The 16,877-nt window shown below is 50.2% G+C and overlaps 1 protein-coding gene across 6 annotated transcripts in view; it reads right to left on the bottom strand.

The window, feature by feature from the left end:
• Nucleotides 1-16,877, bottom strand: part of LOC119382912 (dachshund homolog 2) — an 88,664-nt gene that overhangs the window by 51,530 nt on the left and 20,257 nt on the right. For 3 of the 6 annotated variants that reach the window (XM_049412343.1, XM_049412345.1, XM_037650823.2), the window contains exon 2: nt 13,997-14,029. The exons of the other annotated variants lie outside the window; for them this stretch is intronic. In XM_049412343.1, the coding sequence (XP_049268300.1) occupies nt 13,997-14,029 (33 nt within the window). The remainder of the gene's footprint in view (nt 1-13,996; nt 14,030-16,877) is intronic. 6 annotated transcript variants of the gene reach the window in all.

Raw genomic sequence — 16,877 nt, 5'->3', positions numbered from 1 at the left:
TGAAGAACGGTGGGTGGGGAGGAGGGGGGGGAGGAAGCCGTGATGACGTGTGTGTGCGGGTCGGACGGAGACATTTGGCAGCCGACTAATGGATGTGGACGAAAGAAAATCTATCTATCTATCTATCTATCTATCTATCTATCTATCTATCTATCTATCTATCTATCTATCTATCTATCTATCTATCTATCTATCTATCTATCTATCTATCTATCTATCTATCATCTATCTATCTATCTATCTATCTATCTATCTATCTATCTATCTATCTATCTATCTATCTATCTATCTATCTATCTATCTATCCTATCTATCTATCTATCTATCTATCTATCTATCTATCTATCTATCTATCTATCTATCTATCTATCTATCTATCTATCTATCTATCTATCTATCTATCTATCTATCTATCTATCTATCTATCTATCTATCTATCTATCTATCTATCTATCTATCTATCTATCTATCTATCTATCTATCTATCTATCTATGCATGCATGCATGCTGTCTGTCTGCCTGCCTGCCTGCCTGCCTGCCTGCCTGCCTGCCTGCCTGCCTGCTCTGTCTGTCTGTCTGTCTGTCTGTCTGTCTGTCTGTCTGTCTGTCTGTATGTATGTATTGCCACCTGTAGTAGTGGGTTATATGCAAAGGCAGAGGCACAGACCTCGAAAGGAAGAAGTGCGCGCGCTGTCCCTTTTGCGAACAAGCCCAGCCGACGCGTTTGGCAAGAGCCCTGTTGCTCTACGTTAAATAAACCTTGCCTGGACCTCTGAAGCGACGTGACAAGTGGTGGAGGTGCTGGGTAGCCCTCACGAATGCTGCAGACCCCTCCTGGAAGTCGCACCACAAGCCCAGTGCTAGTCCACACTCCCGTGCATCGGGCCAGCCGCAGGATCAGGGGATTACCTCCCGAAGCCGAAGCGGACGTTACGGTGCGTACCACTTCGAGCGGTATGACGAGCACTTCCGTTCAAACCACCCCAAGCGGTACGGAAAGCACGATGGTGAATCGCTACACACTTTAGAGCCCACAAGTTCCGACGCCATTCCATGGCACCGTGCTCAAAGACGTCGAAGACTGGTTGGTCGACTTCGAGCGCGTGGCTGCCTTGAACGAATGGGACGACGCAGCGAAACTACGACGTGTGTACTTCTACTTGGAGGACGGAGCACGTACATGGTATCAGAACCGCGAGGAACAGCTGACGTCGTGGCGTGAATTCTGCCGTCGGCTGCTAGACACTTACACCAGTGCTGATCGCCACGAACGAGCGGAACGAGCGATACAGGCCCGCATCCAGATGCCCAGTGAAACTGTGACGACCTATGTCGAAGATATGACGCGCCTGTTCAGACGAGCTGATCCAAGAATGGCGGAGGAGAAGAAGTTGCGGCATCTGATGCGAGGAGTCAAGGAGCAGCTTTTCGCTGGTCTCGTACGGAGCCCTCCGAAGACGGTCGCCGAGTTCTTATCCGAGGCCGTCACAATGGAAAAGATGCTTCAGCATCGGTCCACCCTGTACGAGCGGCAAGTCAACAGTACGTCCGCTGCTCAGGTTTTCACGGCTATCGGGAGCAACACCGAGTATCTTCGAGAACTCATTCGCTCTGTAGTACGCGAGGAGCTGCAAAAGGCTGCCGCACCACCCCTACCTACTGTGAGCTCCATTGCAAGCATCATAAAGGACGAGTTACACCAGGCCCTCCGGGATCCTGTGACTCTTGATAACACCACAGCAGTGCCGAGTGAATACCGCCGTCCGACCTATGCGGAAGCCTTGAAGCGCCCTGCTTCCTCTCCCCCGCAATTCGTACATGCACCTCCCACGGTTTCCCTCCAGTCGGCGCAGCAGCTACAGTACTGCGAAGATACACGTACATCGCCTTTCGTTTACGGCGGTCCTGTTGCACATCGTTCGGAACAACCAGTGCATTACATCGGCGATAGACGCCCGTCCCCTCGGAAATCCGATGTTTGGCGCACTCCAGATCACCGGCCTCTGTGCTTCCACTGTGGTGAAGCAGATCATTTGTACCGCCAGTGCCCATACCGGCGCCTCGGACTGCGAGGCTTTTCTGCATATTCGCCGCCTCCCCGGTATGGCCAGCGACCCCGGGACATTGAGGACTACCTGGCTCAGCAGCGCGTGCCACCGCCTGCCGGGCGGCAGTCGCGCTCACCGTCGCCGAGGCGATTTTCATCTCCGCCCCAGCGATATGCTGGCGCTCGGTCCCCCAGTCCCCGCCGGGAAAACTAACTAAAGCGACCTTTGGAGGCGAGGTCGCTGGCAGTCGACGTGCTGAAGACCTCCGATCGACGCGAACAAGAAAGAGTGCAGATACGATTGAACGGGATAGCCGGCGTTCTCTCGATATACCGGTGCTGATTGACGGTTATGCGGTTAATGCTTTAGTGGATACCGGGGCTGACTATTCGATATTAAGCGGGAAAATGGCCACACTTCTGAAGAAGGTTATCACGCCCTGGCATGGCTCGCAGATTCGAACGGCTGGTGGCCACGTCGTCACTCCGCTGGGAACCTGCACGAGTAGAGTTCGAATTTGCGGTTCTACCTTCGTAGCAAGTTGCCTTGTGCTACGTGAATGTTCCCGCGACGTCATTCTTGGTGTCGACTTCCTGCAGGAGTATGGGGCTGTTATTGATCTCCAAGAGTGTCGCCGCATCACCTTCTCAGCAGACCGAGCAATCGACGGGCAGGACGATCAACGGCGTGCCGACGTTCTTCGTGTTTCCGCCGACAGTGTAACGCTCCCGCCACGAGCCAGTGTCATAGTCGACGTCACATGCTGTGGATTACGAAATGGTGAAACGCTCGCAGAAAGTAACCTGGAACACCTGCTGACCCAAGGTGTTTGTGCGGCTCGGAGTATCATACGGCTTCATAATGGCCGATCTCAGTTGCTTGTTACAAATTTCAGTAACGAACATCGACACCTTCGACATCGACACTTCGTTAGCGTTTGCAGACGAAATAGCAAACGTTCGAAACTGCTTCACATCTGAGGCAGTCGAGCCCGCAGATACGTCACTGGCCAATATCGATATAAATTCTGACCTGTCGTTCGATAACCAGACAGCACTGCGGAGGCTCTTGCTTGAATTCAAGTCATGCTTCGCCAGTTCTTCTAAGGTGCGCCAGACTTCCATCACTCGGCACAGTATAATTACTTACGACGACGCACGCCCGATACACCAGCAACCTTACCGCGTGTCAACAAAAGAACGCGAAGCGATTCGAACGCAAGTCCGAGAAATGCTTGACGACGGGCATCATCGAACCTTCCAACAGCGCGTGGTCATCTCCGGTCGTCCTAGTCAAAAAGAAAGACGGAACGCTACGTTCTTGCGTCGACTACCGGAAGTTGAACAACGTGACTAAAAAGGACGTGTACCCGCTGCCACGTATCGACGACTATTAGATAGGCTACGCCGTGCCCAGTATTTTTCCTCCCTGGATTTAAAAAGCGGGTATTGGCAGATCGAGGTAGACGAGAGGGACCGCGAGAAAACGGCATTTGTGACCCCCGACGGCCTCTATGAATTTCGAGTACTTCCTTTCGGTTTGTGTTCAGCGCCGGCAACTTTCCAGCGAATGATGGACACTGTACTCTCTGGACTGAAGTGGCAGACTTGTCTCGTGTACCTCGATGATGTAGTCATCTTTTCTGAAACGTTCGAGCAACATCTCCACCGCCTGCGGAGTGTCCTAGAGGCTATTCGATCGGCAGATCTCACACTCAAACCAGAAAAGTGTCACTTTGGTTATGAAGAGCTCAAGTTCCTCGGCCATGTAGTGAGCGCCAGAGGAGTCCAACCCGATCCTGACAAGCTTACCGCTGTAGCAACATTTCCGGCTCCTACCGACAAGAAGGCTGTCCGGCGCTTCCTGGGCTTGTGCGCCTATTATCGACGATTTATTAAAGGCTCTTCCAAGATAGCGGAACCCTTGACTCGCCTTACAAGAGACGACACGCCATTTGTTTGGGATAACGAGCAACAGGCTGCTTTTGCCGACCTACGACAGCGCATGCAGTCAGCACCCGTTCTTGCACATTTTGACGATGATGCTGACACAGAGGTGCGCACTGACGCCAGTAACATCGGCCTCGGCGCAGTGCTCGTCCAGCATCAACACGGAGAGGAAAGAGTAATAGCCTATGCCAGCCGCTCCCTGTCCCGTGCCGAGGCGAATTACTCGACCACAGAGAAAGAGTGCCTCGCAGTCGTATGGGCAATCACCAAGTTTCGCCCTTACCTCTATGGTCGTCCATTCAAAGTGGTGACAGACCACCATGCCCTCTGCTGGTTGGCAAACATACGTGATCCCTCAGGACGACTGGCCCGGTGGAGCTTACGTCTACAGGAATTTGATGTAACCATCGTCTATAGGTCTGGCCGGAAGCACGAAGACGCTGATACACTGTCGCGTGCACCTATTCATCTCATCAACCAAGAAGCAGAGGACGATGACGGTTTCCTGGGCGCCCTTAGCTCGTCGGACTTGAGCAGACGGCAGCGAGACGATGAAGAAATTCGACCGGTCATCGATTATTTAGAGGGTCGTAGCGCAGTTATACCTCGCCATCTATCCCGCGTGTTGACATCATTCTGCCTCCGAGACAATGTCCTGTACAAGAAAAACACTCGTTCTACGAGCCGCGCTTACCTCCTCGTGGTTCCAAGGGACATGCGGGACGACGTCCTCTTCGCTTGTCATGACGAGCCCACATCTGGCCACCTAGGCTACTCACGAACACTCGCTAGAGTAGGCGAGTCTTACTATTGGCCCGGACTTTCGGCAAGCGTCAAGCGGTACGTCAAAGGTTGTCGTGAATGCCAGCGCCGGAAGACATCATCCCGTAAGCCGGCTGGACTACTTCAACCAATTGACCCTCCTCATAAGCCATTTGACCAAGTCGGCATGGACCTTCTCGGCCCTTTTCCTCTGTCTACCGACGGCAACAAATGGGTGATTGTCGCAACTGACTATCTGACACGGTATGCCGAGACAGAGGCGATCCCACGAGCCACGGCTTCCGAGGTAGCACAGTTCTTCATGTGCCACGTCGTACTGCGTCACGGGGCTCCATCTGCAGTCATAACAGATAGAGGCACAGCGTTCACTGCGCAGCTCATGGATGAAGTTTTTCGATTAAGCAACACTAAACATAGAAAGACGACTGCCTACCATCCACAGAGCAACGGACTTACCGAGCGGCTAAATAAGACCGTCACAGACATGATCTCCATGTACACTGACGTCCAACACAAAACATGGGATCGAATTTTACCTTACGTGACGTTCGCTTATAACACCGCCGTGCAAGAGACAACGCGATTCACACCATTTCGCCTTCTCTACGGCCGCGAGGTTCAGACGATGTTGGACGCTATGCTTCCTTGCCAAGACGCTGATCAGTTAACAACTGACGCCGAAGAATTTGCAGAGCGTGCCGAGGAAGCTCGCCAGCTCGCGCGGCTGCACATCGGTCTGCAGCAACGGGCAGATGCACGACGCTACAACTTCCGCCACAGAGACGTATCCTACAGTCCAGGAGACAAAGTTTGGGTGTGGACCCCTGTTCGTCGCCGTGGCCTCTCAGAAAAGTTGCTGAGCAGATACTTCGGTCCGTATAAGGTGTTACGCCGCGTGAGCGACGTAAACTACGAAGTGGTTCCGGACACTGCGTCGTCAACAGGAACACAACGAAGACAACCGAGCTCCGACATAGTTCATGTCGTGCGCATGAAGCCTTATTTTGCGCGTTCATAATTTTTCTCCTACCGTTCACTTTTTTTTTGTTTCCTTTATTTGTGCCATTAGCATCGCCTCACCGTTTATTGACTGTGCGCGAGTGACGTTTCACCATTGTCCATTCGCGTTGTGTAAGCTGCTTTATGTTTTTTTCTGACAACTACCTTGCAGCATCGAGTCGATGCTCTTTTTCGCGGAGGAGGGAATAATGCCACCTGTAGTAGTGGGTTATATGCAAAGGCAGAGGCACAGGCCTCGAAAGGAAGAAGTGCGCGCGCTGTCCCTTTTGCGAACAAGCCCAGCCGACGCGTTTGGCAAGAGCCCTGTTGCTATACGTTAAATAAACCTTGCCTGGACCTCTGAAGCGACGTGACAGTATGTATGTATGTATGTATGTATGTATGTATGTATGTATGTATGTATGTATGTATGTATGTATGTATGTATGTATGTATGTATGTATGTATGTATGTATGTATGTATGTATGTATGTATGTATGTATGTATGTATGTATGTATGTATGTATGTGCAAGCTACTACAGGCTTCCCAAGCAACGCTTAGCGGCGCTGCTGCTCTTGACAGGCAGCGCCATCTCTGGCAGAAAAAGAGAAACTGGGGTGTTAGCAGCGCGCGTTTTCGCTTCTCTCCACCGCGTTGCCGCTCGCTTTGCACGTGCAGAGCTCTCGCGGTGCACTGGCGCCGCCTCACAATGTACCGCTTGCAGTGCGGCTTCAAAAGGATTTTCAAGCTTGACTGGCACTTCCGAAAAGCGAACTTGATAAAACGAGAAAGGCTCGTCAATCACGTTAACGGTGAAGAGCAGACGATCGATAACAACGACGCCCAACTCAAAGCGAAATGTATTTCCCAAGTCGCGATTACACCGTGTAGGACGTATACCTCGAGGTAAGTCTCATTCTGTCATGTTAAAGATGAATAATGGTCCACATGCACTCCGAAATGAAGCCGTACATGCTATCGATGTTCTGCGGCGTGGACTACGAATCATATGTTTGTTTTGATATGGCATGCTTACAGTAGCAGCCGTGTACTTTCGTGAACAAACGTTTGCGGCGTGCGAAAAAAAGATTATACGGCCATGGCACTGCTTCCTGAGAAGGTTAGAGTGAAGTCCTCCGTGCCGCTGGAGAATCACCCGCCGATTAGGACGCGAGGCAGCTAGCTGAGCTTTAATCACTGTGAAGCAAGATGAACTGCTCGCCTCGTTTTTTCGGCTCTCGCGTCATGCTTGTAGTCTCTTTTTATGATATCGGCTTGACAGGCGTATAAAACCTGCTGCGTGAACGCGGCTAGAAAATCGCACAAAATCAGAAGGTGGTTACTTCAAGGTTGCAATTGCAAAGCATGTATTAAGTGCCAGTTATATTTAGCGGCTTAAATATATATCACCCTAATAAAGTGACAAAAAACAAAGCAAACCTGCAGAACGATGTCAAAGTTTGCTGCAAATGCACAGACGTCCGTTCCGGCGTGATAAAGCAGCCTTCCCGACGCGTGAAATGCAGGCGCCGAACTTCTGACGATGTGCCGAGTTCAGTTGAATTCAACCAACCGCGCAATGCTAAAGGTATAACGCGAATGTGAACGTTCAACAACGACGGGTAGGTCTCACGAGCACGGGGAATCAAAACACAAAGTTGCTTCACCTACAACCGTAACTGGACTTTAACAATGCGAGAAGACAGCGAGTAATCATTACTGTAGTCACTGCGTGCATGCGCCCCGTTACTTACCGATTCAGGTAGTCGGAACGTACGAAAGCGATGAACTCAGACAGCCGAAATAGAAGGCGAGACAGCGCTGTCAGCTATCCACGCTTGCCGCCTTTATTTCTCGTGCGACACGCCCGGGAAACGATACAGTTTAACACGTGAATCGCGTGCCTTGGTGTTGTCTGCACTGTTGTGGCTGGCCGCTAAACCGCAATACTTCGGACCACGCTTGCGCTTCCGCGGGGTCGCTTCTGCCATCGCTGAAATGCGCGGCTTCGCACAGCAAGCCTCTCGGTTCAACGCACCCAGCTGACGTCCCCACAGTTATCCGCAACGAGAGAAGAACGCGTGCGCACGTGCGCTACCGCTACCGTGAAAGGGGCTGAGTCGGCCGCGCCGAAGGTTCAGAGCTTTCCGACAGAGCCGCAGCGCGGCTGGCGCGGCGCTGTCGTCGCGCCGCAAAACTTGAGCTTGGGTTCCCTATAGCACAAGGTAACATTCGAATCGAACGTTGCTCGTCTGAAGGACTGTCGTAATAAAAGCATAAAGCAAGTGCATGGTCGTCGGTAAGGGGCGCAAAAGGGGCACTTGCCCCCCACCCAAGCTACATCAGCGCTCCCCCGGCCCCTCCCCCAGCCGCGATGCAACCAATGCAACACATGTTTGCAGCCTCCAAAAGCAAATCCTGCCGACGACCATGAACAAGTGTGCGGAACGTTGAAGCATGCATGGCACCACATGCAGCGTGTGTAATTTCGTGCATACTCTTGAGAGCAAAAATCAACAAAGTTAGAGCAATTTCCAACTTGAGATCGAGCATGTAGTTTGACGGTTTGACGGAACAAATGCGTTAACCTCATATAGGTATATGCAGTACATAGACGGAGGCGTGAAAAGCGGCGTTAGCGATACCTGGTGGAAATAGAAAGTAAGAAAGAAAGAAAGAAAGAAAAAAGAAAGAAAGAAAGAAAGAAAGAAAGAAGAAAGAAAGAAAGAAAGAAAGAAAGAAAGAAAGAAAGAAAGAAAGAAAGAAAGAAAGAAAGAAAGAAAGAAAGAAAGCGGAGTGATAACCTGGAGGTAGGAGAGCCCGCTAGTATTTTTCGCGAAGGAATACTATTACGTGTTTTTGTGCATCTGCTACATGCGGAAGTTTTTGAAGGAGGCGATCCGCGTCACTTCTGCTTAGCCTTTGTTTCATATGGATGGAAAGGTGTCCATTTATTGACATAGTTGAGAAAGCGGTGTCGTTTATTTTTATTTTTTTGAAACATTTACTGATTTTCAATACTAGAGGCCGTAAATAGCAGGCATATGAGCCGTAAAAAGTGGACATGTAACAGCAGACTGTATTTAGAGGCCGAAAAAAGAAGGCATATGAAAGCACTATATAGTTATACAACTAAGAATGCAGCAGGTTGAACGCGTATACATATACAAGAGTAACCGTTTCGTTTTCCCATATTGAACGTATACGAATAAGTAATACCAAGTAGGCATAGCAACAAGGCATAGTATCGGGATGGGGGTGGGGTTCCTATATCCGTTTTCGCAGTACATGAGTTGATGGGTCCGCACCAATGACTGTAGTCAGCCTACGTAAAAGACAGTTTCGGAATGGAAGTTCGTAGAGTTCGGGTACGATACGCTATTTTCGTAACATAACGTGGGTACCCAAGAGGATAGCGTATGACGCATGCGCAAGGGCGACAAACGCTAACGCCAAAGCTTTGCGTACCCTGTTCTAAAACTGCCTAATATCTTGTATCACTTATGTTGAAGCCACTCACTCCTTCGTCCAATCCACGCGGTCGAACCGGAAGCCGACTGTACGATATGGAATGCATTAAGGCTCGGGGCAAATAGCGGATAAGCATGTTTGTCCGAGGAAGCTCCCATGCAGTTATCGGGTTCCAAGATCGCGTGCCTGGGACAAAAAAAAAAAGTGCGAGTCATGCGTGCCTGTGGAGCAACGAAGCTGAAAGCTATAGAGGCCTGGCTTCGTCTATAGAACAATAAAACTATCTCTTTGTGCTCTCCGAATAAAAAAGTAGAAAACATCCGACCATCGGCGGACACGAACAGAAAAAGAAAGAGAGAAACGTACGGAGGGAAGAGTAAGTGCGCCGGGTATTCCCGTGGGACGGCCAAGAAAAAGGAGGCAGCCTCTCGAGATGCATCGCACTTGGGACCACGACATGTATGCGCCCCATTCCAGCAGGGGCGCTCCTTTCCTTACGTTGTAGTACGTAGAATGCGATGAGAACGCAACCGGCAAAGCGAACGAATAAGTGCAGGCTGGTGCGCAGGACGGACGAACGAACGAACGATGCGGTGGGCCTACAGGAAGCATCAGCCGGAGAGAGAGCTCGATAAAGCACGAGAGTGCGCATAGAGGAAGCCAGAGAACAGAAGAGGAGGAAGAGTAGTAGGTTGAACGGGCGCGCGCGACCCGTGAGAAGGAAGGAAGCGGCCCACCCCACCCCAGAGCGCGCGCGCGCGACATTACGCCGAGTTCTTTCTCGGGCCCGGGGCCCGTTTTTCTGTCCCGGTGGTCCTGGAAAAAAAAGAAAATCCGAGGAAAGAGAGTAGAGCTAGAGGCGGAGAGGGAGTCCGGGCGCCGCAGCTGAGGCGCCAGAGTGAGTGGGAGGCTCCGGGGTTTTCTCACGTTTGCTTCGTTTTCTTTAAAACTTTCGCTTTCGGGGCGAAGAATAAAGCACACGCCTCTCCCGGTCGCCCGCCGCCGAGTCGTCGCTGGCGCCTGCTTGCTTCGTCTGTCTCTCGTGTGTGTGTGTCTCTGACGCGCAGGTGCCGTCGGGAGCGCGGAGGCGGACCGACGACGACGCGGCGCTTGTCGTCGTCTTCGGTCGGCACGCCTACCGGCGTTCTGCGGCGTTCCGCGGCGCGCCGGCGCAGACTCCGCATTTCGATTCGGACTTCCCGCAGTGGGACGGCCTTTCCTTGGCGAACCCGCCTCCGCAGCCGGCGTCGGCTGCGGAAACGGAGACGTCGTCGTCGTCGGCGGGACCCGTCGCCGCCGCTGTTGCGAATGCCTCGCTCTCGCGCTTCGCATCTCCCTTCCCTCCGTCTCTCCCTCCGCATCCTCGGTGGCTCGCTCCAGTCCTCCTAGCGAACCTACTCGCTCGCCAGATGGCAGCAAATGTCCGTGGTAGTTGTACGCTTCCGCGATAGACGTTATTCGAATACGTCAATTCTAGTCAACTCACCGAACCTCATCGCCATCGCCACCACCACCCTCATCATCAGCCTAACTACGCCCTCTGCTGGGCAAATGCATCTCCCATGTTTCGCCTATCAACCCGGCCCTGTGCTTGCTACGGCCACGTCATCTCCGCGAACTTCTTGATCTCCTCTGCCCACCTAACTTTCTGCCTCCCCTCGCGCGCTTGGCTTCTCTTGGAATCCAGTCTCTTAACATAACGACCAGCGGTTATCTCACCTACGCGCTACATGCCCATGCCCATTTCTTCTTCTTTAAAGGGACACTAAAGAGAAACAATGAATCGGCCTAGATCGATAAATTGTCCTCTGAGAACTCTAATGTCGTTAATTTCGCCATCATAGGTTTATTAATAGAGGAGAAAATCAAAGTTTCATTTTTAAATTTCGTGCCGAAATCTCCCCGCGTGACGTCACGGATTTCAAAGTGTTTTTATCGTGTTTTGGCACCGTTGGCGCAACAATATTACCCATAACTTGGTATGTTAAGTCTATGGTCCCCTCAGAGGACAATGTACTTCATTTTTACCGATTAGGAACTACGTAGACCCCAGTAGGCGCCGTCAAAACATGCGACGTCTCGGCGATTGGTGCGGAAACTTCAATGTGGTGTCGCCAAACACATTCTGTTTTTGCCCGTTCAATCGCTTCCTAAGCGTCTTCTCGCAGCAGGCGCGGTGTTTTTGGTATCGTGAAAGAGTACATTTACTAGTACGAGAAAAATCGTTTTGCTATTCAGTGTCCCTTTAACACATCTTCGCCGAAATGCGAACCTAAGCGCAGTTTTCTGGGAGGAGGCTCAAACGGGAGCGTCAATTCAGATGGCTCTCATCTTCGTGCATTTCGGGTGCGGAAGCTAATTGCAGCCCCATCAGCCCAAAAGCGCAATTCGCAGCAACAAATTCCGATTATGCAGAATTTCAATTGAGTGATATATAGTTTACTTATGCGGTGAGACGGAGAAACATGGCCTATTTCATTTCATTTCATTTCATTTCATTTATTTTGGGCATTTTCACAAAATGCCCACGAAAGGGGCAAAAGGAGAGTGTGTCTCCTGACTTGGCCCACTCTTCGTGAGGCACCTCGGGCAGGTACAGCAAGACAACGTATAGAATATACAATATATATACAAAGCAAAATAAACGAGGAATACGAAAGCAATTGGACAAAGATAAAGATGCAAACAAAGCTGTTCCTAAGCGATAAATACAAAATGCACTATAATCAGCACCATGTAACATATATTGAAATACATAGAAATTTAAGTGTAATGTGAAAACAATGAATACATTAAATATATTACATACATTAAATAGTTTCAACACATGCATCCTAGAATTGTGTTGAACCTGTCGTATAGGATATCAATGGCCAAAGAAAATGGCCAAACGTATACTGCCAGCATTAGGATCCACATGTGACTGACTGCTATCATTATCGGAGAGAGACAGTCCGGCGCCGTTTTCGCTTCTCAGTGACATGCGGCTTCTCAAGCACATTCTATACGCAAAGCTCTGCTGCTTCTCATTTCTACATTCCTGGGCAATCCTCCACTTTCAACCAAACCTCATTTGTAGAGCGATGACGATTTCGTTAATTCTTCTATTTACTTCTATGGTACGCCGGTTTCGACGCTTCATAGCGTCAAGGTAAGTTGGGGTACTATTATTTTTTTATGGCCTTTCTTTGCAAGCCGGGAGGCTTGGCGGGCAGCGCTCGCTCCTGCCAACAGATGGCACATCCTCGGCTTACCCTCCGGGCTAAAAGCCATTAAAGCCATTTCATCGAAGGGGGAAAGGAGAACAGCGCAATTTTCACTGATCCACAGATGCGACGAGTGTCTCGAAAGGTAAGGCGGGCCGGGTGCGGACGGAATATGGCTGGACCTGAGTCACGCGCGCACATGCAGACCAACGTATACGCTCTCCCTGCCCTCCCCGCGCTCCCCACGTCATCGCGCACGCACGTCTAACTTCCTGGAGGATGATCCCAAAGGGGCCAGCCGCGACGGTATTCGATTTGTCGTCGTGTCCCGTTGCGGTGTCACTGCTAACTACGCTCCCGAACGCGGTGATGCGCCCCGCTCCATTGTCTGTGCGCTGAAACCTCCTCCGCTATACGACGAGCAATGTGCGAACCCCGTTTTCCACGCTGTACACGCGTGTGTGCGCTTGTTCGTAAGCGTAAGCATATACGCGCGAGCCTGCGTGGCCGCGGGGACGGAAATGCACGAAACACGGAGAGTGCACATGGTGCGTGAATGCGAACGCGCACGTGCGAGAGCGCCCATGCAGTCGGCACCGGGTTAGAGAAACTAGATTGAGTGGGCCTTCGTGAAATTGGATCTCATTTCCAGCTTCCTCTTTCCCTTTGTCGCTCTAGCTCTCTCGTCCCTCAGAGGGAGGGACGCAAGCATCGTGAGAGAGATGCGCTCGGAACTTGGGGACGCAAAGCGACGTACACCATTCGCTCGGATCTCGTTTCTTTCACTGAAAGCAGTTTTGTATATAGCCATGGGCTGCAATATGGTTTGTCCCGCATGTATGGGAGCGTACGCATACGTTTTCGCTGCACTTTGGTCGCGATCGCGGACCGCGCAGACACGTAGAAAAGCGCGGCCGCAGGTGCGGCGCTATGTTTGTGATTCGTCTTAAGTGCACGTATTTTTATTCTCTGCGATCTCCTTGCGCTCAGCTGGTTAGCGCTATCGTAACGCAGGCAGACGTTCAGAACTACTCGTTCTGATTGAAGCATTTAACCATCCTTGTGTATGTTGTGTTCTTCTCTGAATTGAATATCACTGTTTAGCTTTCTCTGATGTATACAGTCCCAGATTTCTGCCGGATTTCTGCACATTGAAGGATTCTCACACTACAGAACTTCTCGTATAAAAATCATATTCCAGCTAATCCTGATATCGGACGTGTGTAAAAGGTCTGCAGGCAAATGGCAAACAACGTATTTACGAACGAAAAGCCCCGTGAATTCGACCTTTGGACTGCACGTAGTTTCAGAACTTCTATTTCCGTTTCGCTCCATGCACGACACAGAAACACAGAACGACGATATTTGAATACCACTCTTATAACACTAGCTGTACGTATAAAGTCATGCGTGTGTATTGCATGCAATGGAATACGTAGCCAACTGACACACAACGACATCAGATAGACGGCTAAGAAGAAAAGTCACGTCTTTCCAACAAAAACAAAAGCTATTATAGGAAAGCGTGTTTGCTTACAGTGATGTTCTTCGTCCTTCTCCCGTCTGTTGTCTGCAAAGACAAAATACGGTAGATACTTTTAGCCTCCCGTGGAAAAGCTGTTACAACGGCGGGCTGAAATGAAAGACACATGCGGAGAAGAAACTTGAGGAAGACGCTTCTATACGTATAAGGTATAATAAGCCTCATATTTAAGGATCGATCGTTTATATAGTTCGACAGCAAAGAAAACAACAGATATATATGCCTCTACAAAACGAGAATTTCTGTTAGACGAGACTTGTGGGAGACGAAATGCCCGGACGGTGCATGTAGCAAATAGGCCGAACGACTTGAAACGCGAAGCGCCATGGTGTACTAAGCGCGTAACCATGACAACAGGCTCACTTTTAAACTGGAGATTGTCCCTAAAAAGAAACAAACGTTGCCAACGCATCTACCGCATGCAAGAACTCGAGCACTTTGCTGCGCATGCCAGTGATTCACAGTACGTGTGACGGAAAGCGTGTAACGCCATCTTTTATAAATGAATGTTTGTTATTACTGAATCCCACAAAAAGACTTGTGGGCGGAATAATGCTTCATATAATGCACGGACGTATAGCTATAGTGAAGAGTAAAATAAGTTTAAACGGCTAAGTCCTGTTTTACAAAGTTCGTTGGCGACCGTACGTAGAAAGGCGAGAACGATTGAAGCTGAGGACAATTCAAATAGATGGATATATGTATTCTGGTGTGCCTCGTGAGTCGAATTATATCAAAAAAACGCCCATATTAACCACTTGCGCCTTAAGAGAACAAATGCGAGTGCTGCATGCACAATGCAGAGGAGCTCAAGAGTGATGGGGACGTTCATATTCGTGTTATATAGGCAGCGATTGTAAACAGCCGGACAGTCTGTATATACACTTAAGTTCGTAAACGTGAGTCACGCGAACGCCGTCCGCACGCTTAACTTAAGCATGGTTTGACGAAGTGCAACGAATCAATAAGATACTTTGTGTATCTCCAAGCGCGCCATTACCGCTGGAGGCTCTCACGGAAATGCCAAATACACGCGTATACAACCTGTATCGACGGCTAAAACATCGCCAGGACCTTTAGTTAAAAACACGACGCAGAGTGGGCAGCCCGTAAACAAGCCATGGACATCGTATATACTCGTTCATGTAATTGCAAGTGGCCAGAGGCGATCCATGCAGGCGTTTATAATCGCTACGAGGAAATCGTTGCCCCGGCGTGCTCTGCATATTACACAAACAACGTGCCGATCCTAACGCGTTTTAGTGCGGCGGTATACAAGAGAGCGCGTCTGAAAATATCGCGAGGCAGATATAAGTATCACTCGAACCGCCAGCCCTTATAATTCTGTTGCAGACATAAACCAAAACAAAACCGCGAGTAAATGAGAAAGATGCTCCAAGCGTTAACCGCGCGCGTGGAACTAATTTGAAACACGATCCAGGCCCCATGGCTGAAATATGGCGGTTGCGTAAAATTGAGCACGCACGCCTGTATGTGTATATATGGATGGGCTGCTCGAAGTGCAGTGATATGATGCACTTCCACAAGGCCGCTTTGCTGTTGCACAAAGTGTGTACTTCAGCGCTTTATTTATAAAGGTTATCGCGAGCGATGGCGTCATTTAACCCTTTTTGGAAGGCTCTATTCGTTAATGCATACGCTATATCACAAAATATTGCTACTGTTGCGAAAGCAAAAATGTGGTGTCTTGTGTTATATCGATGGATATACGAACGACGTTTACTGAACGGGTATTCGATTCTACTCGCTTTATGGCGATTCGCATTTGGGTCGACCTCCGAAATTATTATTCACAGACCCCTAGCTATATGTTTAGCCTTGCCGGACTTGGCGGCTGAGCCACCAAGCAACTTTAGGCAGCTCCTCTAATTAGCTGCAACATAGTCTTCCGGGACATGCATAAATAATGACTGCGCTTAAGCAATGAGACTGAGACATGCATACATGAATTTCCGAATATAAATCCTGAAATTCCAAGGAAACTTCCGTTTGGTACAGGAGGGAGGCATGGGCGTCGGCAAGATTGTGTCTTAGGGAGGGGGGGGGGGAGGGAGGGGGCAAGTGCCTTTTTTGCACCCCGCTGCCGACGCCCATGGAGGAAGGTACCAACCCAGAAGACGTCGCACCCATCACCCTCTCCTCGGCACAACAGCGAAAGCTATGCCTCATCTTGGCGGCAATTTCACCATCCGATGACAGACTACAAGGGAATTTTATGCGAAACTTCGTCATTTGAACAGGGAACTGATGACGTGTCGTTCGACACGTCATCAGTAAACAGTGGACTGGTCGAACCGGAAGACAAGTTCACGCGATCTGAGGCGGAACACGACGCATCAGCAGCTTGAAGTTGCGCGCGATCCACTTCGAAGACGAAGAAGACGGCCGTGTTCTAGGAACGCCGTGTCGCCAAGCAACCTGATCACACAGCACAAGAGAGAGAGAGCTGGGAGGCGGCACGCAGCACACGACAGAAGCGAATAGCAAACGCCACGTCGTTTCTCATGAGGGGCAACGCAATCATCTCGCGTTCTTCTCGTATGTATGCAGTATAATAAACAAGGCCGAGGAAGGAGAGAGGACAATTTGGTCGACGGCAGGATGTTGCGTGCCATCTCCGCAGTTCTGTGAACGCGAGTCCCACTGCTACTTCCACGAGTGCTACAGCTGTATGTATAGCTGGCGCAGGGCGTTGCACACGGAGAGCGTATAGCGAAGAAGAAGAAGAAGCAGAGAGTGAGACTGGGCGTACGACTGCGCAGCAGAAATATTGCGCGGCTCCCCAAACCGACGATTATCATCCGGCGCAGGAACGATTATGTACACCCTCGACGAGTGCTGCAGGCAACGGGGG

This window comes from Rhipicephalus sanguineus, chromosome 2 (genome assembly GCF_013339695.2).
Source record: "Rhipicephalus sanguineus isolate Rsan-2018 chromosome 2, BIME_Rsan_1.4, whole genome shotgun sequence".
NCBI classification, from domain to species: Eukaryota; Metazoa; Arthropoda; class Arachnida; order Ixodida; family Ixodidae; genus Rhipicephalus; species Rhipicephalus sanguineus.
This window is presented reverse-complemented; position numbering and strand designations above follow the sequence as displayed.